General features: G+C 43.7%; 1 protein-coding gene across 3 annotated transcripts in view; it reads right to left on the bottom strand.

Moving 5' to 3' along the window:
* Positions 1–3465: 3465 nt before the first annotated feature.
* Positions 3466–26305, bottom strand: part of SUSD3 (sushi domain containing 3) — a 52410-nt gene continuing 29570 nt past the window's right edge. The window contains exons 5-7 of one of the 3 annotated variants that reach the window (XR_012669233.1): positions 15438–15523; positions 13832–13865; positions 3959–4095 (exon numbers count right to left, since the gene is read on the bottom strand). Coding sequence is in view for 2 of the 3 variants with exons in the window: in XM_048858508.2 (XP_048714465.1) it covers positions 3879–4095 (217 nt within the window). In the remaining variant the exon portion in view is untranslated. Of the gene's footprint in view, positions 4096–13831; positions 13866–14757; positions 15524–26305 lie in introns of those variants that run through there. The other 2 variants (XM_048858508.2, XM_048858509.2) reach the window with 2 other exon arrangements.

The raw sequence follows: 26305 nt of genomic DNA, 5'->3' as shown, positions 1-26305 counted from the left end.
TAGCATTAGAACCCTTAGGACTCTTGTTTTCAGGTTTTTTCTCTGCAACTATGAGGGCTCAAAACCCACTTCATTTTTAAATGAAAACCGAGATTCTCTTGGGTTCACCTGGCTCCACCAAAAAAACCCAACAACCTACCAAATATTGTGAAATTCACAATCAGATCACAAGAGTTGGGAACACTGCTGTCTTAGCCCCCACAATGAATCTGACTGTCCCTTTGGCAACAGGCAAGTACTCGCTAGGGGCATGATCCCGCGAATGGCTGTGCGCTCTTGACTGGCACTCCGCACTTCACAGGTTCAGGTCCTTCATGTTTCTAGCATAGCAAATTATTTCTCTTCCATTTGTCTCAGAGAACCAGCTTTCTTGATTTCCATGGCAAGAGTTATGCCAGCTGGCTTAGACAACACCACCTCTTGCTATTTATTGGAAGATCTTAAAACCATCCTTTTGGCTTTCTGTAGGCAGTCTAAGTTTAGCAGTCGAACAGCGTGACTTGGGCTGTCTCAGTACATTGGCTTGCATTAGGCAAGCAGTTTTAAACCATTCTCAGTGAAGGAATACAAGAAAGAAAGTGCACTGGTATTCATGTGCCATTTAGAATCATCCTATCTTATCATCATGTACAGCAATTAAACAATTCATAAGTATACGTCCATGGGGGTTCTTTTATATGTTAGACACATTTAGCTTTTTTAAGCATAAGCTGCCAGTTCATTAAAAATATACAAGTCAATGTGAAACACCCCTTGGGATTTGTTCTATAGCACAGAGATGAGAGTATGAATCTATTTAAACTCATTAGCGCATAAAAATTCTAAGGAGTTAATTTAATAAACATGATTTTTTTAAATGTCTGCTTAATATTCTCAACTGTTTTCATCTTCTTCCTGCAGAGCACTCCTTTTCCTTCTGATGATAAATAATTTTTACATGCGCAATAAAGCCCACGCCAGGGGGCATCATTATCATAAACTAAACACATTCCCAGGGATAACAGAACCACAATCTCCATAAAAAGCTATGGGTGTTGTTCCTTTGTCTTGTTATAACGTTGTTGCCTATTGAGGTAGATTGCTTAAACAAATGATAGTAATCAAATGCTTCAGCACTGAGATAGTAAATCTACCTGGCTTCTCTGTTGTCTCTCATGGCTATCAATGGCCTTAACCTCCAGGGTTTTTTCTTTCTGTAGCAAACATTGCTCAGACTGGCCTGGTTTGTCAAACCTAGTGATTGAGCTCCCTTCTTGTGCTGTGCATTGGTGTCACAAACAAGTGAATGTGGTTTTCCCCGGTTGGCTCTAAATCATATTAAAGCATTTGAAAGTCACATGGTAAAGTTAAAACTACAGTGAGCTAAATCCTGAAATCCCTACACAGTGCAGATTCCCATTAAAATGAACAGGAAATTGGATGTAATGAGGATAGCAGGAATCTGCCCATAAACATTACAGCCCAGTGAAACAACTTCTGCTGGCCTGGCCCATTAATAGAATTGTAGGACTAGAAGGGACCTCAAGAGGTCATCTAGTCCAGTCCCCTAAGCTCATGGCAAGACTAAGTATTATCTAGACCACCCCTGACAGGCGTTTGTCTAACCTGCTCTTCAAAATCTCCAATGATGGAGATTCCACAACCTCCCTAGGCAATTTATTCCAGTGCTTAACCACCCTGACAGTTAGGAAGTTTTTCCTAACATCCAACTAAACCTCCCTTGCTGCAATTTATGCGCATTGCTTCTTGTCCTATCCTCAGAGGTTAAGGAGAACCTTACAGCTTACAGTCCATGACTCCAGGATGGAGGGCTGAAGGGGGGAAAACCTTGCACTATTCTAACTTGGAAGGCCAACAAAAGGAAGCTGTGTACATTCATACAAAACTCAAACTCATCAATAAATCTTTTGTTGTATTCCCAGAAATTACACACTCAGTAACATTTTCTAAAATACTTAAGTGACTTAAGAACCTAAGGCCCAGATCCCAAAGGTATTTAGGTGAACATTTCAATGGGAGTTAAACACCTATATACCTTTAAAAATCTGGCCCTAAGAGCTTCATTCACTTTTGAAAATGGGACTGTAACAGATCTACAGGTCCAGTGCTCTCACACACTCACTGGGGTAAACCCGTTGGCTTCACCACCTCCTGGGTCTGAACCTTGGAGCCTTCAGCACCTCGGCTGACTCCATGAGTTCCCCTCAGTGAGTCCACTCGACTTGGACCCCTGAGGAAGACTCGCACATGCAAAGGGAGCAATGCACCCCCGACCTCTTCAGACTGGAATGACTCTCCAGCAGCCCACACTAACCATTAACCCAAGGGCCCCTCCTCCATCCTTGGTTCTGATTCCCGGCAGAACAGGTCACCTGGCCATCCACCTCAGTTCTTTGTTCTCCCGCTGGCCAAAACTGGCTAGCTTCCTGGAAAGGGCATCAGCAGTTCTGGGTCATTAGTTGCTAGGCACCAAATGTCCGAGCCATTGTCCTCTGGGTTTGTCATGGGCATGGGACGCTAGACAGCCAGTTGTCAGTCACACCTGGATCACTACAAAGAATAAACCACCTTTTCCTGCCACCTTGTTAACTGTGCATAGGGGAAACTGAGGCACAAACAGTATTCATACAAAACAAAGAAAATTCCCACTGTGTCTCAGGGACTTTGGCACTTTTGGGCCTCTTACCCACTAGCACTATAGCAAAACAGCTGAGAGCTGGAGGAGCATTATGAGTGAAGTGACAAGGGCCAGATCCAACAAGGCGCTGAGAACTTCCTTCAGGAGATTGAGTGTTTGTCTCTCCCAATAAAATCAATGGGAATGGAGTGTGCTGTGCAATACTCAGAGAGCACTGATCAGACCACAAACGGGCATGCCCCACGCCCACTCGGCTGCAGAATTCCTAAAGTCATCATGCCCGCCAAAAGGCTCGATGCAACAAAGCACATAAGCACGTGCTTAACATCGTTCAGTGGGACTTAAGCGTGTGTTTAAAAGTTAAGCACATGCTTAAGTGCTTTTCTGAATTGGGGCCAAAATGAAGTAGGGTTTTTCTGGACTCTTTGGCAAACTCCAACAATCTGAGCTGATGAAAATAACTAAAAGTTTTCCAAATTTGGTGGGGGGAGAAAAGGACATAGTGAAACATCTGAATTCATGATAATGAGGTCACACAATTAAGGCTATTGTCAGGCTCGCCTTACAATCATATTTTATAAAGGCTGGAAAGTGGCAACAGTTCTTGTTATTTTTCTGATGAGAGAACAAATAAGAACTCTATTTGAACGTGGGGAACAACTATCTTGTAACTAAGGAATAAGAGCCAGAGCAGTTCCTTAATGATCCAAACTGGAAAAACAAGAAAACATATATTCTAATATGAACAATGAGGTCCTGTATATACCTAGAATGGATGAGTTACCTAGGAAGGCCATTCTCAAATAAAATCACAATGCTTTTTCATTAAAAAGAAATCTTTATTGTAATTCTCAGACTAGTGTGCAAAAATATGGTTTTTTTCTGGCATGTTTACAAAAAGAACGCAAGTTAAAAGAAGTTTGCAGTCATATGAATGTGTAGTTGTTGTCAGAGACTTTACATGAAGCAAATATACAAATGGTTACCATTTCTGTCTATAGTATGTACAGGAGAATATTATATTCTTGCCATGATATTTAGCACTTTGCAGAGAATGGCTATTTATTGTAAGCATCAACATTCATTACTGTATTTAAGTTAAATCTGGAAGCATTTTAAAATAATCTTGATGTATAAAATTTTCAGATTCATAAGAATAATTAAGTAGTTTTCTACGCAGTCTTTAAGGCACATATTTCTAACCATATTTCATTTTGGTCCAACTTATTTCTGACATTGACTATCCAGGTATACGAGAGATGGGTTTCTTATAAATATCCTTATCATGTCTATAGACCTCAACAACGTGTATTGTACTCACTGTATGTATTGGAACATTATGTTCTGGCAGTAATTGTTTCATAGCTGTACTATTGCTTGTGTTGAACTTGGGCTGACAGTCGTTTTCTCTGCAACATGCAGAAACTGCGATGTCCCTAGTCTGTTCTTGGTGGAATCTGCAAGTAAGAAGGCGAAAGTTATTTGGGTGTCACTTGCTTTAGCAGAGTCAGAACTTTCAATTCCATTTTATTTGCTCATCAAGCATTCACCAAACAATTTGTGCTGTGCTATATGGACTCCTTGCTCTAGCATTAAAACAGTGGGCAGTGATGGGGCAAATAATTGTCTCTCAGCTGATGCTGGGACAGTTGCATAATTGTGAAGGAGGCACAGCTTGAAGACAACTGGTACCTGCCGGTGTAACTTTTTGAATTTTGTTGCAGTTTTGTTAACTGCCTTCTGACCTCTCATGGTAGTTGCCTACACAGTGGGATTGATTCTCAGGTATCCGCAAGTCCCTTTACACTGTTCTGGAAACATGAAGTAACCTTAAAATGGGCATAAATTACAGTTACACTCACTCATTGGCTCTTTACTCTCATGGAGCAGCGTAAAGGGGCCTTAGGGTAAAGGAGCATAAAGGCTGGCTGACACAAGGAAGCTGTATCAGTCTCACTATTTCAGTTGGGCCAAGGGGGGACTTTTTACTGATCTAGTTAGACTGGTACAAGCCCCAGCGTGGATGCAGCTATACTGGTACAAAGGTGCCTTACACTGGTAGAGTTTAGTCCCCTTCCCAAATGGGAATAAGCTATCCCAGTATCAGCACTTTTCTGCTGGTCCCTACATGGAGGGGTAGGGGGTTGTACAGCTTTCAGGTGCAGAGCGATCTCTCTGCTTGCATCCTAATACAGGCACCGGAGTCCCCGGGCAGCAGACAGGAAAGGGAATCTGCATGGGTTAATGCTGCCAGTATCAGTTCCGGCTAGGACACCTGCTCGGATACCCGCTCATGGGCTGAGGAGGAGACTGCCATGGAGCACAGCAGCTTTCCCTGCTCCACTAACCCGCTAGCTCTCGTCCTGTCTCTAAAACATCATCCGCCCCCTTCCAGATGGAGATAATGCAGAAGGGCTTCTATGAAGCTCATGGCTCGGAATGGTACCAAGGAGACAGCATTCCCCCCTTCTATGCAAGCAGTGGATGTTGACCCACCATCGGTAGGGCCCTACCAAATTCACTGCTGTGAAAAATGCATCATGGACCGTGAAATCTGATCTCCCCCATGAAATCTTGCTATTGTAGGGGAGAGCAGATTTCACAGAGCTGGGCAACTGGAGAGCAGCAACTGCTGGCTGAGAGCCCCGCTCGGAAGGCGGGATTGCCGCTAGCAGCAGCGCAGAGGTGAGGGCGGCATGGTATGGCATGCTGGCAGTGACACAGCCTTCAGAGCTGGGCACCTGACAAGCAGCTGCCTTCCGGCCTCCCAGCTCTGAAGGCAGCAGCACAGAAATAAGGGTGGCAATACCATGACCACCCTGCAATAGCCTTGCGCTCCTGCCCCCCATGACACTGTTTTGGGTTGGGACCCACCACGGTTACACCACCGTGAAATTTCAGATTTAAATATATGAAACAGTGAAATTTATGATTTTTAAAATCCTATGATTGTGAAATTGACCAAAATGGACCGTGAATTTGGTAGGGCCCTAGCAACAGGGTTCCCTCAGCACATGAGCAGACCAAACCCTCTTGCCCCACCTCTGCATGGATTCCCTTGTGCCAGAGGGCTAACTACCCCTTGTAAATTCCACCTCCCCACACACACTTGAAAGGCAGGATTTGTTTTTCACCCTATTTATTTTTCAAAACCATGCATAGGGAAATGACAAAAAGGTTCTGCTTATTAACATGAAAGATCCCTTTCCTGATTTTCAAGCAGCAGTGACTTTCCTTCACCTCCTGTAAACCAGGGCAAGCACTTCAGAAAATCTTTCTGAAGCACATCAGAGATGGAGCCGTTGCTCTGAAAACACCACCACCCTTCCGCTGAGTTAAGTGTGTGTATCAAAAGAGGAAATAAGCTTTCCACGGCAGGAAGTATGGCTGGGGTGTGGAGATTACTTACCCGTGCAAGAACGAAGTGCTACAAAAATACAAGATTCAAACGCTGATACTGCATGCTGCTGCAGAACATAAAATTGTAAAGACTTCCACGGGCATTTCGAGAACTTGATTAGAAAAAAAGCAGTTACTGGAAGCATCACAATGGGGGCACCATATGTTGCCAAGGACATATGCTTTTTGTAGTGCCAGCAACTCCACTCAATGCTCTTGAGATGATAGGAAGTAGTTACAAGAGAAAACAATCTCATCAAAACAGCAAGTACAGAGGAGGAGAAGGAGAAAGGCCAGAGGGAGAAGGAAGAAAGTAACAGAGTTTGGGATGGGAGAAGAGGAAAGGAACTCTGTAAAATGTACCTTCGTCTGCAAGTTGTTGCATGGAGTGCAGAATGCTTGTATTTGCAAGACCTGTCAAGGGACCATGTTAACACCGCAGCAAAGAGCTTTCAAAACAAGCTATTTTTGGCCTTTGTGCATTTAATGTAGAGCTTACTTTTGCAGTTGATCCCACTGTGAAGCTATTCTATAAAGCTTTGTGTGGGGATTTAGCAGCTGCAGCCTGCTTCCCATGGAGGTCGTTGGGAGCTGCACCACTAAAGCCCTGTGATTTAAAAAAATTTCCCTGAAGACTGTAGTTAGATCATCACTGCCCACCACCTGGTTATTCTACAGGGACAACACCTGAGCCCATTTCACTCAGTAGCAAACTCCCATTGACTTCAGCCAGACTAGGAATTGGCCTTCAATGATTATGTAGTCATTCTCCAATAGTAGATGCTTTGAGTGGAAAAGTGGAGTGCAACCAAATACCGGAGCATTAGCCGCTGCCTCTCTAGAGGTGTCCTACTAATATTAAAAATGTACATATCCTGAAGGAAAATGCTCGTAGTGCATTGGACTAAATCCTGCAGTCCTTGCAAAAGCCAGTGGGATCACTGAAGTCAGTGGGCATTTTGCCTGAGTAGAGGCTGCAGGACTGGGCTCAGCGTTAACAAGAGTTACAGGCATGTGCATCAGGTAGAGACTGATTCCTGTGAATTTATACTGATCTATGAAACATGAGTTTCACTTTGTACTTTTGTTCACTGGTGCTCCCTCCATTGTGTGCAAGCAGCATAACATGGGTGACCCCCTTTTGTACTTTAACATTGCTTCATTCCAGTCATAGAATCATAGAATATGAGGGTTGGAAGGGACCTCAGGAGGTCATCTAGTCCAACCCCCTGCTCAAAGCAGGACCAATCCCCAATTTTTGCCCCAGATCCCTAAATGGCCCCCTCAAGAATTGAACTCACAACCCTGGGTTTAGCAGGCCAATGCTCAAACCACTGAGCTATCCCCCCAGCTGGAATATTCCAAAGCCTCTTGGGTATGTCTACACTGCAATTAGACACCAGTGTGGCCTGTGCCAGCTGACTCGGGCTTGTGGGGCTCAGGCTAAGGGGCTGTTGGATCCCACCTCGCAGGGTCCTAGAGCCCAAGCACGAATGTGTACGCTGAAATTACACAGCCTCTTAGCATGAACCCCGCAAGCGCAAGTTCAGCCGGCTTGGCCCAGCCATAGGGTTTTAAATGCAACATAGACATATTCTTAGTGAGTGACTTGGGCGCATAACACCTGCTCATCTTAGCGCTCACTTGAAAATAACACCAAACACGGTAACACTAGGTACTGATGCTCTCACATGGCCATGTTTGACTTTAAATTTGGAAAGGACAGGTGCAGAGGTTTCATTTGCCTGGGGGTTTTGTTGTTGTTGTTCTCTTCTCAAATCTATTTCTAGTATAATATAAAACAAACAGGCAGCACATGCTACAGCTCCTAAACAATATTAGAAAAAACAAGATTATGCCGTCCATGGGGCTGGTGTAATGGGGGGGGGAGGGAGGGAAATAGACAAAGCCTATACCAGTAGAAAAGAGTAATATACAGAAGCATGCCTCAATGGCTGTTTGAACGAATTCTCCTTTGTGAGAGTTGAGAATTGTTCCTAGCTGCAGGGGATGAGAAGGCTAATAGGACCTCCTTGCAATGAGAGAACTCAAGCACAGTGGGACATCATAAGTACATTTTGTATTTCCTGTCTGGTTTTGGCAACGATGTGATTTCTAATGGAAGCGGGTGAAACTTTTCTCTTGTTTTATGTCAGGTGACTTTGCATTGATAATAATGGAGCCATTATGAAAACAATAATGGAACCTTTTCTGAAATACAGATACACACACACACAGAGCATTAGTTGCAACAGTATATTAAGGCAAGGAAGAAAGTTAATATAATTTAGCAAATATATATCTAGCACTTTTCACATGGTGAGTGCTTTACCATTGTTACAAGGTAGGGGATGTTATCTTCTCCCTTTTACAGCTAGAAAACTGAGGCAGGAAGGGGGAGTGAGTTCCCACGATCACATAGGGCATCATTGTCAAAGCTATAACCAGCACTCTGGAGACCCTGATTCCTAGGTCCATGTTCAAACCCTGACTAGCCCATGCCTCTCTCTGAAGGCATAACCATATTGGGGGTTGGAAGTGGACAGGGGAAAAGAATAGTATATATTTTGGTTTCAGAGGAACAGCCGTGTTAGTCTGTATTCGCAAAAAGAAAAGGAGTACTTGTGGCACCTTAGAGACTAACCAATTTATTTGAGCATGAGCTTTCGAAAGCTCATGCTCAAATAAATTGGTTAGTCTCTAAGGTGCCACAAGTACTCCTTTTCTTTTTATATATTTTGGGGCATTCCCAGATTTGAGCTAAAAATCACATACCCCTTTTCCCAGTTGTCCCAAGACTGTATTTGGATTGGATAGGATTTGATTTGAAGTGCCCCATTTGGGGCCATACTGTTGGATTTAGCCACTGACCCACATTGGGGGGTGGAGCGGTGCAGAACGACATCACCCCCGCTGGGGGAGCACTGGCTGGGATGTTGCAGCCTACTTCCCCCATGTTCCTGGCCAAGTCTATAGGATGGTAATGGAAAAAAGAGGGGACATAGGTCTGCCTCCTCCTCTTTATGCTCGTTTGGGCCAAGAAAGCCATCCCTGCACTCCCCAGACTGCTTTTGTCTGTAGATCTTGCACCCACTTTGCTTCCTCCCCCTGCCCACCTTTGTAAGGGCCAGAGACAATCTGTTCTTTGCCTTCATACTAAAACTCTCATGGCTAAATCCTACTATGGCTGGTTCAGTGAGGGGGGTGGTATTCATCCAGCTCTAGACTCTAGGATGTCCAGATCCACAATAATATGCATAATATTAACATGCATACCATTAAGGGGGCATTTCTACCCTGCCTCTCTTCTAGAGCTTAAATTCTCAGCTGTCAATTTCCTCTCTCTCTTAACATCAGTGGATCTGACTCAACATCTGCTGCATGGAAGCAGCTATCACTGGCTTTAAGGGGTGTACTGATCACATGCAGCAGTTGCGGAAGGAGGGCCATAGATTTTTAAATGACAGTGAAGCCCAGTTAAGTTACACACCAAGCTCTAAGAGGTCATTTTAGTTGTGCAAGTATCCTTGACTTTTTAAAAGAAATGTTCAGCCCAGTATCATGCATCACAGTTCCAGAGTAACTGCCCCAGTGTTCCCCCTCCATGGTCACCCACTTAAAGGTTTCCAGCTCTCAGACATCACCTCTCCTGAGGGAAGACCTGCATCTCACTCCTTTCCAACCAGGGTTTTTAAGGCTGCACAGCTCCCTTATCTGCATTGCGATACGTCCAGCAAGCGAGTGCCTGTGCTTTGCTTTCTCTCCACGGGCTACAGCAGTGTATTGCCAGCAGTTACAAGTTACCACACAGCTGCTCCTAAGCAAACACATTTATTCCTAAGGTAAAAGCATTACAGAAAAAGTATATAAAGACAATAAAAGAACCTATACGCATATTAGACAGCTTACCGGAGGTCACCCCCAACTCCAACATGGGATTCTGGTAGGTGTCAGTCCTTCAAACCCTACAACTGGGTTTTCCCTGTTCTTACATGTTCATATCAGTCTTTAAAATCAGGAACCAGATTGAAGGCCCTGAGTCAGTTTAAGCATGGGCTTAAAAGACCTTGGTCTCTGAAGAGTCCAGTTTGAACCAGAACATGCGAGCCTTCCCAGGAGGCGCTGTGAGGGGTTGTCATCCCTGGGGTGCAGTCTGGGACTGGAGTACCACTGAGCCCCCTGACCCATCAGTCTGGGCTCCCTCTCACACTGTACTGCTGTGACAAGCTGCAGAGTCCTCCAGCCTGCACTTTCACCAGCATACATACAGGCAGGGACGCACCTACCTGCAGTTACATGCAGGCTCTCTGACCAGCTGTTGCATAGGAAGGCTACAGCTAATGCAACTCCCAGCTCCTCAGGCATACCCCCCCTCTGGAGTATAAACCCAAAATTATACCATCTAGCACCGCACAGAGAACTATACAGTGTAAGCTCATAAAATTCGCCCCCTCCCTCAATGTAGAGAGGAATATGCAACAGCCTTTGCCCCTGAGTTATGATTCCCACACACTATACTCCAACTCACTAGGTTTAGATAAAGCAAAAACAAGTTTATTAACTACAAAGGATAGATTGTGAGTGATTATAAGTGATAGCAAACAGATCAAAGCGGATTACCTAGCAAATAAACAAAAAACACAAACTAAGCTTAATATACTACATAGATTGGGTGTGAATAGCAGACCCATCCTAAGAGATGATACAAGCAGGCTGCAGATTTTTAAGTGGCAAATTGCACTTTCTTTACAGCTTGTAATCCCTAGGTGTTTCATTCACAGGCTAGGAATCCCATTAGCCTGGGTCTAGCACTTCCCCCAGTTCAGTCTTTGTTCCTCAGGTGTTTCCAGGAACCTTCTTGTGGGGGGAGTGAAGAACACCAGATGATGTCACTCCCTGCCTTATATAGCCTTTGCACATGGCGGGAACCCTTTGTTCACACAGCTTGGTTCCCAGACCAGTCTGTGGAAAAATACTGACATCCCAAGATGGAATCGAGAGACATGTGGTCTCATCACATGTCCTTGTTGAGTCATAGCAGCCATTACTCGGAGGCTGTCTGTAGCTTTCATAATAAGGCTCACTAGGTGGGAGATAAGCTTCTCCTAAGACCTATGCTTTTTTCCTAATGGCTCATTGCCCTGACTAGGCCCTTCCCCACCCACTGTCTAGACTGAAAGCATCTTGTCTAGTGGGTGCTACCCAGGCGTAACTAAATTTGAAATACAGATACATAGTCAATATTCATAACTTCAGATACAAAAGTGATATATGCATACAAATAGAATAATCATATTCAGCAAATCATAACTTTTCAAATGACATCTCACGTGACTCATCTTGCATAAAATACATCATAATCATGTCATAATCATATCATAATAGTAGCCCTGTGAAGAATATGTGGTGCAGCGTCACAGACAGTACCTCACTCAAGATGTTATAACCCAAGTGATTTGCCTTAACCATCTCCTACTGTTTTTACTTCCTGGAGGAGCTGTGGTAGCTCTCTCCCTGGGAAGTGCATACAATCCCTGGCCTACAATGATACAGAAACCATTCTTACACTTAATACAAGATAGTCTCCCATAGATATTGCAGGAAGTTGCCCTGTCACATATTTACATAACTCTCCTAGGCCAGGTCTACGCTATAAACTTACATCGATATAACTATGTAGCTCAGGGGTATGAAAAATCCATCCAGTGCAGACACCACTATGTCGACAGGAGGGCTTCTTCTATTGACGTAGCTACTGCCTCTCACGGATTAACTACACCAATGGGAGAAGCTCTTCCATTTGCACATTTGCGTCTTCACTAAAGCACTACAAGGGCGCAGCCCGGCCCTGAGTTACAGGCAGTTGTATCAACCAGTCATGTGCTACCTGTAGCCATTCACTGCACAGTCCCTGTAATAGAAGATTAAGCATATAAAGTGACAACATTACTTGTTTTGTTTTATTAGCATGGCATCCAATTGTGCATCTCCTCACACAGCCATGTGTGATGACCTCCCTGCCAATTAAGTGCTGCCTTGCAAGTAGGCAAGAGAGAGTAGCTGTGGGCAGACATGTAATTTGCATTCACATGACTCCAGTGGTCCCAGAATTGTGCAAATGGCATCTAGCGGCTGCATCACCCTCTCAAAGTGACTAAGGGTCTGCAGGACCAAACCCTTTGAATTGACATTTATACCTTAATAGAAGTGAAATATGGCCAAGTTCTGAGTGCTGTGGGAAGCATAACTTGGAACGTCCTGACTTTCATAGATTCCAAAGCCAGAAGGAACCATTGTGATCATCTAGTCTGACCTCCTGTATAACACAGGCCATAGAACTTCCTCAAAATAATTCCTAGAGCAGATCTTTTAGAAAGACATCCAATCTTGATTTTAAAATTGTCCGTAATGGACAATCCACCATGACACTTTGCCAAATGTTCCAATGGTTAATTACTCCATTGTTAAAAATATACACCTTATTTCCACTCTGAATTTGTCTAGCTCCAACTTCCAGCCATTAGATCATGTTGTACTTTTCTCTGCTAGATTGAAGAGCCCATTGTTAAATATTTGTTCCCCATGTAGCTACTTACAGACTGTAATCAAGTCACCCCTTAACCTTTTCTTTGTTAAATTAAATAGATTGAGCTCCTTCAGTTTATCCTTACAAGGCATGTTCTCTAGTCCTCTATTCAGTCTCATGATTCTTCTATGAACCCTCTCCACCAATTTATCAACATCCTTCTTGTATTGTGGGGACCAAAACTGGACACAGGATTCCAGCAGCGGTCACACAAGTGCAAAATAAAGAGGTAAAATAACCTCTCCACTCTTATTCAAAATTCCCCTGTTTATATATCCCAGGATCGCACCAGCTCTTTTGGTCACAGCATCACACTAGGAACTCACGTTCAGCTGATTATCCACCATGACCCCCAAATCTTTTTCAGAGTCACTGCTTCCCAGGATGCAGTTCCCCATCCTGTAGGTATGGCCTAGATTCTTTGTTCCCAGATGTATATATTTACTTTTAGCCATATATTACACCCGGTTTGCTTGCACCCAATTAACCATGCAATCCACATTTCTCTGACTCAGCGACCTGTCCTGTTCATTATTTACCACTCTCCCAATTTTTATGTCATTTGCACACATTATCCGTGACGATTGTATCTTTTCTTCCAGGTTATTGATAACATTGTTAAATAGCATAGGCCCAAGAACTGATCCCTGTGGGACTCGTCTGGAAATACACTGTTTGATAGTGACTCCCTGTTTACAGTTACATTATGAAGCAGTTTGTAATCCATTTAATATGTGTCGTGTTAACTTTACATGGTTCTAGTTTTTTTTTTAATCAAAATGTTGTGCAGTACCAAGTCAAACGCCTTAGAGAAGTCTAAGTATATCACATCAACACTATTACCTTTAACAAGCACACTTGCAATCTCAGAAAAAAAATCAAGTTAGTTTGACTAGATCTGTTTTCCATATACCTATCTTAATTTGCATTAACTACATTATCCTTCTTTAAGCCTTTATTGAGTCCCATATCAGCTGCTTCATTATCTTGCCCAGGATCGATGTCAGGCTGATGGATCTATAATTACCCAGGTCATCCCACTTATCCTTTTTAAAAATTGGCCCAACATTAGTTTTCTTTCAAAACTTCCCCAGTGTTCCAAGACTTATTGAAAATCAGCATTAACAGTCTAGCAAGCTCATCAGCCAGTTCTTTTAAGACTCTTGGATGCAGGTTATCTGGACCTGCTGATTTAAAAAATGTCTTACTTTAGTAGCTTCTGTTTAATGTTCTCCAGAGATACTAATGGAATAGAAAAAGAATGTTATCACAATATGATGAGATTATATCATCTGCTTTTCAACCAATATATAACAGAAATATTTATTGAACACTTAGGTCTTTTCAGCATTATTATTGATAATTCTGCCCTTTCCACCTAGTAACGGACCAATATAATTGTCAGCATTCCTTTTATTCCTAATATATATTTTAAACCCCTCCTTATTGTCCTTAACTCTGTTGGCCATAGATGTCTCCTGGTGTCCCTTGGCTTCCCTTATCACATTTCTACAGTTCCTATCTACTTATTTATATTCATTAGTACCAAATTACCCTTTCTTCTATTTGTTATATATTCTATTTTTTTTATAGTTACCTTTACTTCCCCTACAAACCAGTTCGGGTTTTTTTTGTTTTTTGGGTTTTTTTACAAGTATAGCCTTCTTCTTCAGTTGTGGTTTTCTGGACATCTAATAAGGTATTCTTAAATGATTCCCAATTATCATTCACATTTTTCTGATTAAATTCTTCCTCCCAGCTGATTTGGCTCATAATTGTTTTCAGCTTTTGTGGGTGTAAAATCGCCAATGTATTATCTGAATGCAAAACAGCACCCGGACAAGCCTGTTCGTGTGGAAAAACACTGGAGATTTTTTTTGTATTTTCAGATAATGGGGGGGAAAGGGATGGACTCCTTCAGACTCCCCCAAATAAGCCATCCTTGAACTCACCACGGAGAGACATTTCAGACCAAATGATCTAAAAGCAGAGCCTGAGAAGAGGGGCCCGATTCTGCACCCACACAAAGGGCTGCATTCTCAGGTGAGTTGAGGTAGGGAGGGCAGAGGTGGCAGTAGGACCCCCTTCTGCTCACCCAGTCTTGGGAGCAATTGGAGGCCGGTTCAGCCCCTGGCAGAGCTTAAGAGCAGCAGCATTCAGGCCATGCCCCAATGCCCAATATACCACCTTTGTGGAGGGTGTAGGACGGGGGGGTGGGTGGTGGTGAAACTAAGCCAGGTAGACTGACTTTACACCACCAGAGGCTTCCTTTACATTAGAGGAATCCGCAGCTGTCCCTTTAGAGCAGCATTAAGGGGATTTAGCTTGGGGCAAGGATCTGGCTCTATCTAATTCAATGGAAACTGGATCAGACCCTTAGAATGCAATTGCCCTTTCAGCCATACCTGTGGGGACACTACAGTTATCCTGTAGGAAAGGGCATGTAGTAATGAAAACACAGACACAGTGTTACCTCCAGCAGCACTTCCTGGCATTGCTGAAATCTCCTCAGGGCAGATTGGCCTTCCGGGATCTCTTGCAGTCTGGCGGTAAATTGCTACTAACTGTACAACATTTGCCCCATTTGATTTTCCATCAATAGACTTTCCATCTTGATAACCTTCTGTTGTTGAGGTTTTAGCCTCATTTTGTGTCTTTTGTTATGCTCTGCTTATTTTTTTTCCTACTATCAAATCTTTAGATCAGTTTAGCTCCTAGCACAGGAAGAAACACCTTCTCTTCTCTTGCTGTGGTAAATCTGCACACCATGCTTTCCTGCATCTGTAAAGATCTCTCAGCCACGCTGCCCCTTACCTTAGCATTCTGGCCTCTGGCTTTCCAATTTCCTGGCCTTTCCTCTCACCCTTTATACAAGGCACAGGGCAGTAGAGAACCTGGCCCTTTACAAAAAAAAAAAGAGGAGTACTTGTGGCACCTTAGAGACTAGCAAATTGATTAGAGCATAAGTTTTCATGGCTAAAACCCACTTCATCAGATGCATGCAGTGGAAAATACAGTAGGAAGATATATATACATACATACACACACACACACACACACACAGAGAACATGAAAAAATGGGTGTTGCCATACAAACTATAACAAGAGTGATCAATTAAGGTGAGCTATTACCAGCAGGAGAAAAAAACCCTTTTGCAGTAATAATCAGGATGGCCCATTTCCAATAGCTGACAAGAAGGTGTGAGTAACAGTAGGCCACTATGGATGTAGAAGCCCTCTACACCAACACTGCACACAAAGATAGACTACAAGCCGTCAGGAACAGTATCCCCAATAATGTCACAGCAAACCTGATGGCTGAACTTTGTGACTTTGTCCTCACCCATAACTATTTCACATTTGGGGACAATGTATACCTTCAAATCAGCGGCACTGCTATGCGTACCCGCATGGCCCCACAGTATGCCAACATTTTTATGGCTGACTTAGAACAACGCTTCCTCAGCTCTCGTCCCCTAATGTCCCTACTCTACTTGCGCTACATTGATGACATCTTCATCATCTGGACCCATGGAAAAGAAGCCCTTGAGGAATTCCACTATGATTTCAACAATTTCCATCTCACCATCAACCTCAGCCTGGACCAGTCCACACAAGAGATCCACTTCCTGGACAGTGCTAATAAGCGATGGTCACATAAACACCACCCTATATCGGAAACCTACTGACCGCTGTACTTACCTACATGCCTCCAGCTTTCATCCAGACCACACCACACGATCCATTGTCTGCAGCCAAGCTCTAAGATACAACCACATTTGCTCCAACCCCTCAGACAGAGACAAACACCTACAAAGTCTCTATCAAATGTTCTTACAACTACAATACCCACCTGCTGAAGTGAAGAAACAGACTGACAGAGCCAGAAGAGTACCCAGAAGTCACCTACTACAGGACAGGCCCAACAAAGAAAGTAACAGAATGCCACTAGCCGTCACCTTCAGCCCCAAACTAAAACCTCTCCAGTGCATCATCAAGGATCTACAACCTATCCTGAAGGACGACCCATCACTCTCACAGATCTTGGGAGACAGGCCAGTCCTTGCTTATAGACAGCACCCCAACCTGAAGCAAATACTCACCAGCAACCACACACCACATAACAAAAACACTAACCCAGCAACCTATCCTTGCAACAAAGCTTGTTGCCAACTCTGTCCATATATCTATTCAGGGGACACCATCATAGGACCTCATCACATCAGCCACAATATCAGAGGCTCGTTCACCTGCACATCTACCAGTGTGATATATGCCATCATGTGCCAGCAATGCCCCTCTGCCATGTACATTGGCCAAACCGGACAGACTCTACGTAAAAGAATAAATGGACACAAATCAGACGTCAAAAATTATAACATTCAAAAACCAGTCAGAGAACACTTCAATCTCTTTGGTCACTCGATTACAGACCTAAAAGTGGCAATTCTTCAACAAAAAAACTTCAGAGACAGATTCCAATGAGAGACTGCTGAATTGGAATTAAATTTGCAAACTGGACACAATTAACTTAGGCTTGAATAAAGACTGGGAGTGGATGGGTCATTACATAAAGTAAAACTATTTCCCTATGCTTATTCCGGCCCCCACCCCCACGGTTACTCACACCTTCTTGTCAACTGTTGGAAATGGGCCATCCTGATTATCATTACAAAAGGTTTTTTTCTCCTGCTGATAATAGCTCGCCTTAATTGATCACTCTCGTTATAGTGTGTGTGACAATACCCATTTTTTGATGTTCTCTGTGTGTATTATATCTATATCTATTATATCTATATCTATGTATAGATATATCTTCCTACTGTATTTTCCACTGCATGCAGCTGATGAAGTGGGTTTTAGCCCACGAAAGCTTAAGCTCAAATAAATTTGTTTGTCTCTAAGGTGCCACAAGTCCTCCTCGTTCTTTTTGCGGATACAGACTAACACGGCTACCACTCTGAAACCTGGCCCTTTACAACTGTATGTAAGCGGAAGAGAGAGCATAGCTGGGATTTCTGCGTGGGCAAATGTTGGGAACTCATTTCACTGATTTTGCTTCATCACTTATTACACATTTGCTTCAAAATTCCCAAGCACATCTTGTTTTTCTGCAGTCATTTCTCTTGGACATCTTTTTATTGGATATTGCTTATCTGCTTTTCCCTTACTACACTGATAATGCGTACTGACTGACACGCTGTAGTTGGAAAGGACCCAAGACCAAATTTCATGATCTTTGAGAGACAAGCACTAAAAATAACTTCTGTGGGTGTACATCAATCTGTTGCCCAGCTGCAGATATTTTGGCTTGGTAATATGTACCAGCTGCAGTGGGTGTCTAATAGGAGGACTTCCAAGTGTAGTCATAGACATCGGCTTTTTCATTTCACTTGACTCACTCCTGCAGTCAGTTCAGCTAACTGGTGACAACAGTACATCTGAAAACAAGCAAGGGAGCTGTATAAAAGAATCCACCTCGAACTCCAAACACTCCAAATTTCCTGGTTTGAGTTTTTGGGTTCTTGTCAATGTTTCTACACAAATGCAGCATTTCCTCCAAAACTGTTCATGTTAGAAAAAAAAACCCCATTATATTTAATTGCAGCTCCTTGGGATGCATTGCTGAACTGGGTGGACTGGATTATGTCACATGACACTTCTTCAGAGGGGCTGATTAGCTGAGTCTAACCCAAAAGGTTTCAGAGTAACAGCCGTGTTAGTCTGTATTCGCAAAAAGAAAAGGAGTACTTGTGGCACCTTAGAGACTAACCAATTTATTTGAGCATGAGCTTTCGTGAGCTACAGCTCACTTCCTCATGCTCAAATAAATTGGTTAGTCTCTAAGGTGCCACAAGTACTCCTTTTCTTTTAACCCAAAAGGGTGAGCAGAAGCAATCTGGGCTTGTCTCCTCAAGTCTGAAGGAGAGAGATAGCAGATATGCTTCTTAAAGGTGATAGAAGGCAGCTGGTCTGCTGTGATCTTCAAAAAATCCCTGGAGAGGTGGGAAAGCAGGCCACCAGTCAAAGCTCTTTCCTTGTCAAGGAAGGGGCTATCCCAGGGGATAAAATGGGGGGACATGTGCTGAAAGTGAGGGAAATGGAGGCTTCCTGTAGTTTGGATATTTCATACCATAATCTGGATGTTAATGCAAACTGACTTCCCAACTGGTGCAGGCTCTCCTAGTTCTAATTGTATCGGTTTTTCCAGTGGTGGGGCTAGTGGATGGCATGCTCCTGGTTTGGTGGTGGCAAGGCACACACAGCAGGGTGTTCTGAGTTTACTGGATATTTTCATATGCACAGGGAGGATGGTTTACGGTGTACCCTAGTTACTGTAGTGAGTTTCCTATCGTAGTGCCAAGTTATGCATGTTTATTAGTTGATTCTCCTTGAAATTCCTAGAAGAATGGCTGGAATCATTTAAAAGAGGTGAAGGAGAGTGTTGTTTCAGTTTGGCAATCACAAATGAACCAAGGAAATTTCTCCCTCTTCCTACAAGCTGTGAATCCAAGGCCAAAATAATTTGCTTTGTCCTAGCTCTAGTTTGTATTCAGCTGAACAACATCTGTAATTGACTGCTCCTTTATAGGTGGCCACACAGCTATGCTTGGGTGGAGGGAAGTGGTTTCATTTTTCCTTTTGGTTCCCATTACTTTAATATGATCTCTCACTGACACTCACTTTAATCTCTCAGATATCTTTGTCACCCTGCAGTGGAGACGGCCAGCTTTTATTAAACTTCCCTTTGCTAATATTCAGGCTTCTGCCTGTCCATGTGTGGTGCGTAGCTTGCATGGCTCACCTGCAGAGTCATACTTTTCTAGCATCTATAAAACAGCCAGCAGGGATCCTGGCTGTGGATGAAAGGGGAATGTTGGTCTAAAGGTGTTATCTCCCTGGGGCTGTTATTCTGGAGTAAGGTAGAGTGTGAATTTAAAGGGGAATAGGAGTACTTGTGGCACCTTAGAGACTAACCAGTTTATCTGAGCATAAGCTTTTGTGAGCTACAGCTTACTTCATCGGATGCATACTGTGGAAACTGCAGAAGACATTATATACACAGAGACCATGAAACAATACCTCCTCCCACCCCACTCTCCTGCTGGTAATAGCTTACCTAAAGTGATCACTCTCCTTACAATGTGTATGATAATCAAGTTGGGCCATTTCCAGCACAATTCCAGGTTTTCTCACTCTCTGCCCCCCCCCCCACACACACACAAACTCACTCTCCTGCTGGTAATAGCTTATCCAATGTGACCACTCTCCCTACAATGTGCATGATAATCAAGGTGGGCTATTTCCAGCACAAATCCAGGTTTTCTCACCCCCCCCCCCCCCACAAACTCACTCTCCTGCTGGCAATAGCTCATCCAAACTGACCACTCTCCTTACAATGTGTATGATAATCAAGGTGGGCCATTTCCAGCATAAATCCAAGTTTAACCAGAACGTCTGGGGGGGGTAGGAAAAAACAAGGGGAAATAGGCTACCTTGCATAATGACTTAGCCACTCCCAGTCTCTATTTAAGCCTAAATTAATAGTATCCAATTTGCAAATGAATTCCAATTCAGCAGTTTCTCACTAGAGTTGGATTTGAAGTTTTTTTGTTGTAAGATAGCGACCTTCATGTCTGTAATTGCGTAACCAGAGAGATTGAAGTGTTCTCCGACTGGTTTATGAATGTTATAATTCTTGACATCTGATTTGTGTCCATTTATTCTTTTGCGTAGAGACTGTCCAGTTTGACCAATGTACATGGCAGAGGGGCATTGCTGGCACATGATGGCATATATCACATTGGTGGATGTGCAGGTGAACGAGCCTCTGATAGTGTGGCTGATGTGATTAGGCCCTGTGATGGTGTCCCCTGAATAGATATGTGGGCACAGTTGGCAACGGGCTTTGTTGCAAGGATAGGTTCCTGGGTTAGTGGTTCTGTTGTGTGGTATGTGGTTGCTGGTGAGTATTTGCTTCAGGTTGGGGGGCTGTCTGTAGGCAAGGACTGGCCTGTCTCCCAAGATTTGTGAGAGTGTTGGGTCATCCTTCAGGATAGGTTGTAGATCCTTAATAATGCGTTGGAGGGGTTTTAGTTGGGAGCTGAAGGTGACGGCTAGTGGGCGTTCTGTTATTTTCTTTGTTAGGCCTGTCCTGTAGTAGGTGACTTCTGGGAACTCTTCTGGCTCTATCAATCTGTTTCTTCACTTCCGCAGGTGGGTACTGTAGTTGTAAGAATGCTTGATAGAGATCTTGTAGGTGTTTCTCTCTGTCTGAGGGGTTGGAGCAAATGCGGTTGTATCTTAGAGCTTGGCTGTAGACAATGGATCGTGTGGTGTGGTCAGGGTGAAAGCTGGAGGCATGTAGGTAGGAATAGCGGTCAGTAGGTTTCCGGTATAGGGTGGTGTTTATGTAACCATTGTTTATTAGCACGGTAGTGTCCAAGAAGTGGATCTCTTGTGTGGACTGGACCAGGCTGAGGTTGATGGTGGGATGGAAATTGTTGAAATCATGGTGGAATTCCTCAAGGGCTTCATTTCCATGGGTCCAGATGATGAAGATGTCATCAATATAGCGCAAGTAGAGTAGGGGCGTTAGGGGACAAGAGCTGAGGAAGCGTTGTTCTAAATCAGCCATAAAAATGTTGGCATACTGTGGGGCCATGAGGGTACCCATAGCAGTGCCGCTGATCTGAAGGTATACATTGTCCCCAAATGTAAAATAGTTATGGGTAAGGACAAAGTCACAAAGTTCAGCCACCAGGTTAGCCGTGACATTATCAGGGATAGTGTTCTTGATGGCTTGTAGTCCATCTTTGTGTGGAATGTTGTTGTAGAGGGCTTCTACATCCATAGTGGCCAAGATGGTGTTATCAGGAAGATCACCGATGGTTTGTAGTTTCCTCAGGAATAGCGATTGAAGAATAACACCATGAGTGGAGACTAACTCTGGAACAGCTAATCTGGTCAATTTCCCTGTGCAGATAAGCCCTAACTACCTCTGCTTCTGCCTTTGCATCACAGGTGCACACACCTTTTGCTGTTTGTATGGGCATCTCTCCTCTCCTTGGACGGATGACCTTGTACTCCTCGCTATAGGTGCTGTTGAGGTTCACTGACATTGTTTGGGCTGTGTGCATGGCACAGGGCCACACTCCTTCCCCCATGTCTTCATCCAAGGTAAAATCTCTCTTTTCACTGTGCTCCCTGTTATACACCATTAACACACTCTCTCCTTCCTACATCCCCTATCATCAAATCCTGAGAAAACAAACTTTTTAGTCCCTTCTTATGTGGCACATCCTCCCTGTAAGTGGCTGTAAATTATTCAGGCACTAGTCAGTCATTGGAATATTACAAGAGACTGGTCATGTTGCCAACATATGGAGCTTAGCGGCATGTGGCTTTATCAAAATAAGTATTAGTAACCACCACACTGTTGCTTTCTTCCAAATAGCAGCTGGATGGCACAGATGGCAATTGCTAACATGCACCTCACATTGAATCACATGCTGATCTCACCTACGTATGTGCATCTTTCCCATCGCTTCCGTGTGACTTGCTCACGTGTATCCAAGGTCAGAAAGTGGCTCCTTCCATGTACAGTGGTCACCATTAAAGTCAGCAGCTGCCAACCCACACTACACAGTTGTCACACTGATTTCCTATTCCAAGCATAGGCAAAAACTGTGGGATCACTCTGACAAAAGCTTGATACTGACTTGCTCAAAGTTATGTCAAAAACGATAAAAAAAAGGTCTATTCTGTCAAATATCAACGGGGGGGTTTACTTTTTTTTCTTAAACTATTTTTGCTCCTAGATCTAAATATAGAACACACAATCTTTCAAAGAAATTTCAACAAAGACAGAAAACACTGTGTGTACTGCATGTGCACACAGAGGTGCGTACTTCTGTGTGTGTGCCTCCCTGTGTGACAAATTCCCACGGCAGCTTGCAACACTGCAGTTCTGTAGTGTAGACAGGGCTTCGGCATGCTGTGACCGATCTTTGTTGGCGTGTACAAACATCTGCCTCAGATTTTTCATGCTGTTAGCCTGACTGGGATGAGAGAGCCACAAATCACACCTGGAGTTGCAGCTAGCAAGAGATGTTAAGAGTAACAAGAAGGATTGCTTCAGGTATGTTAGCAACAAGAAGAAAGTCAAGGGAAGTGTGGGCCCCTTACTGAATGAGAGAGGCAACCTAGTGACAGAGGATGTGGAAAAAGCTAATGTACTCAATGCTTTTTTTGCGACTGTCTTCACGAACAAGGTCAGCTCCCAGACTACTGCACTGGACAGCACAACATGGGGAGGAGGTGACCAGCCCTCTGTGGAGACAGAAGTGGTTCGGGACTATTTAGAAAAGCTGGACGAGCACAAGTCCATGGGGCCAGATGCGCTGCATCCGAGAGTGCTAAAGGAGTTGGCAGATGTGATTGCAGAGCCATTGGCCATTATCTTTGAAAACTCATGGCGATCGGGGGAAGTCCCGGACGACTGGAAAAAGGCTAATGTAGTGCCCATCTTTAAACAAGGGAAGGAGGAGGATCCTGGGAACTACAGGCCAGTCAGCCTCACCTCAGTCCCTGGAAAAATCATGGAGCAGGTCCTCAAGGAATCAATTCTGAAGCGCTTAGAGGAGAGGAAAGTGATCAGGAACAGTCAGCATGGATTCACCAAGGGCAAGTCATGCCTGACTAATCTAATTGCCTTCTATGACGAGATAACTGGCTCTGTGGATGAGGGGAAAGTGGTGGACGTGTTGTTCCTTGACTTTAGCAAAGCTTTTGACACAGTCTCCCACAGTATTCTTGCCAGCAAGTTAAAGAAGTATGGGCTGGATGAATGGACTATAAGGTGGATAGAAAGTTGGCTAGATTGTCGGGCTCAACAGGTAGTGATCAATGGCTCCATGTCTAGTTGACAGCCGGTATCAAATGGAGTGCCCCAAGGGTCGGTCCTCAGGCCGGTTTTGTTCAATATCTTCCTAAATGATCTGGAGGATGGTGTGGATTGTTCCCTCAGCAAGTTTGCAGATGACACTGAACTGGGAGGAGAGGTAGATACACTGGAGGGTAGAGATAGGATACAGAGGGACCTAGACAAATTGGAGGACGGGGCCAAAATAAATCTGATGACGTTCAACATGGACAAGTGCAGAGTCCTGCACTTAGGACGGAAGAATCCCATGTACCGCTACAGACTAGGGACCGAATGGCTCGGCAGCAGTTCTGCAGAAAAGGACCTAGGGGTGACAGTGGACGAGAAGCTGGATATGAGTCAACAGCGTGCCCTTGTTGCCAAGAAGGCCAATGGCATTTTGGGATGTATACGTAGGGGCATTGCCAGCAGATCGAGGGACGTGATCGTTCCCCTCTATTGGGCATTGGTGAGGCCTCATCTGGAGTACTGTGTCCAGTTTTGGGCCCCACACTACAAGGAGGATGTGGAAAAATTGGAAAGAGTCCAGTGGAGGGCAACAAAAATGATTAGGGGACTGGAACACCTGATTTATGAGGAGAGGCTGAGGGAACTGGGATTGTTTAGTCTGCGGAAGAGAAGAATGAGGGGGGATTTGATAGCTGCTTTCTACTACCTGAAAGGGGGTTCCAAAGAGGATGGATCTAGACTGTTCTCAGTGGTAGCTGATGACAGAACAAGGAGTAACGGTCTCAAGTTGAAGTGGGGGAGGTTTAGGTTGGATATTAGGAAAAACTTTTTCACTAGGAAGGTGGTGAAACACTGGAATGCGTTACCTAGGGAGGTGGTGGAATCTCCTTCCTTAGATATTTTTAAGGTTAGGCTTGACAAAGCTCTGCCTGGGATGATTTAGTTGGGGATTGGTCCTGCTTTGAGCAGGGGTTGGACTAGATGACCTCCTGAGGTCCCTTCCAACCCTGATATTCTATGATTCTATGATTCTAAGAATGCTTTTAATAGTCAGAAATAGGCTAAAGATATACTCAAGAGGTGTGGGAAGTGTCTTAAAGAAGGTGCTTTCTACTTCCCAGATACTTTAGCTGTTTGCAGTGTTCTTGGAGCCACGTTGGTCCCACTGTTTAGAGAGATAAGGTGGGTGAGGTAACATGTTTTATTAGGCCAATGTGTGTTGGTGAGAGAGACACCAACAGAAGTTGGTCCAATAAAACATATTACCTCACCCTTGTCTCTCAAAGGCTATGTCTGTACTGGAATAAAAGACCCATGGCACAGCTGTGGCTGGCCCAACTCAGCTGACTCAGGTTGCAGGGCTAAAAATAGCCATGTAGATGTTTGGGCTCAGTCTGAAGCCGAGATTCTGGGACGCTCACTTGAGTCCAAACATCGACACAGCAATTTTGCAGCCCGAGCCCCGCAAGCCCCTCAGCTGACCTGGGCCAGCCAGTGGTGTTTAACTGCTATATAGATATACCCTATGATACATATCATGCAAAGGAGCAACTACTGTGATAGGAATTCTTTTCTCCAAAGAAAGTCAATTCTATCATAAAACTTGTATAAATCTCCAAGGCTCCAATACTCTTCCCTCAGATAAGCATATGCCTCATCTCTCAGATTCTCTGGGAGGGAACCACTTCCTTTTGTTATCTCACATAAAAAAACAACACACAAACATTCTCCAGCAGGGGGAAAAATTCATGCAACTTGTGATCCATTGAGGGTCTATGTGTTGTGTGGCTTGGTCATGAACAAGAGCAGGGAAACCCCAAACAATGAGCCATGTTTTTTAAGCATAATTCCTCACTGGAAACAATGGGAAATTCTGATTTACAATCAAAGGCCAGATGTTGGCAATAAGAGGACGTTTTCTCAGGGAATAAAGTCAATTACTCCAATGATCTCAAAAAGGTAAACGGGACTTTGTTTGGATTTGCTTTCACTTTGTCCCTGAGCTTCGCAATTTCCTGCACTTAGGCTTGAATGCCCATGGCGACTGATGCACTGGCAGGAAATAGCCCAAAATGAAAGTTTGCCCAAGTGTGTATTTGCATTATATACAGAAAGGAAACAATGGGGAAAGCTATTATCTCATTTGGGGTCTTTAATGTTCACCCATCCTATAATACATCAGACAGCTTCCGTTTGCACTTACCTATCCATCCTTATGATACTGCCTGGCTGTTAACAGTAAGCTGTGGTTAGGATGATGAATAAGATGTGACTCTGTCTAATTCATTATACAACAAATAAACCTTCAAAGTGACACATAAAGCTGGCATATCATTTGTCATATTCAAGGTTCATTTGCCACATAATTCATTAGACAATTCCCACATCTCATCCAATGCACACAGATCCATTTACTAGCATTAAACTGTAGAAATCTATAGCTTTAATAACGTTTTATGGAACGGAGAATATAAATGTACCACTGTAAGTACTTATACAAAAGTTGGTTTGGTTTGCATTGTTAAAAGGTCATGCTCATCCCTGCAGTAACTCCAGGATAGAGTCTTAGGCAATGTTCATAACTGCCCAAACTCAGACAAATGCTTTCCTGTTCCATTTAGAAGAAACAGCCTTTCTGAACCTGAGTGGTCATTTGAAACAACCAGGCTTTTAGCTCAAACCTGGAGATTTTGATACAACTGAAATCTAGTTGATTTTTTGTAATATCTGAATAACTAGTCCACATGTGCTGGATGCACGTTGTCTCTGCATCAGTGAAATACAGTGG

This window comes from Caretta caretta, chromosome 7, assembly GCF_965140235.1.
Source record: "Caretta caretta isolate rCarCar2 chromosome 7, rCarCar1.hap1, whole genome shotgun sequence".
Lineage (NCBI taxonomy): Eukaryota > Metazoa > Chordata > Testudines > Cheloniidae > Caretta > Caretta caretta.
The sequence above is the reverse complement of the archived record's forward strand: the minus strand, read 5'-3'. Positions and strand labels throughout refer to the sequence as shown.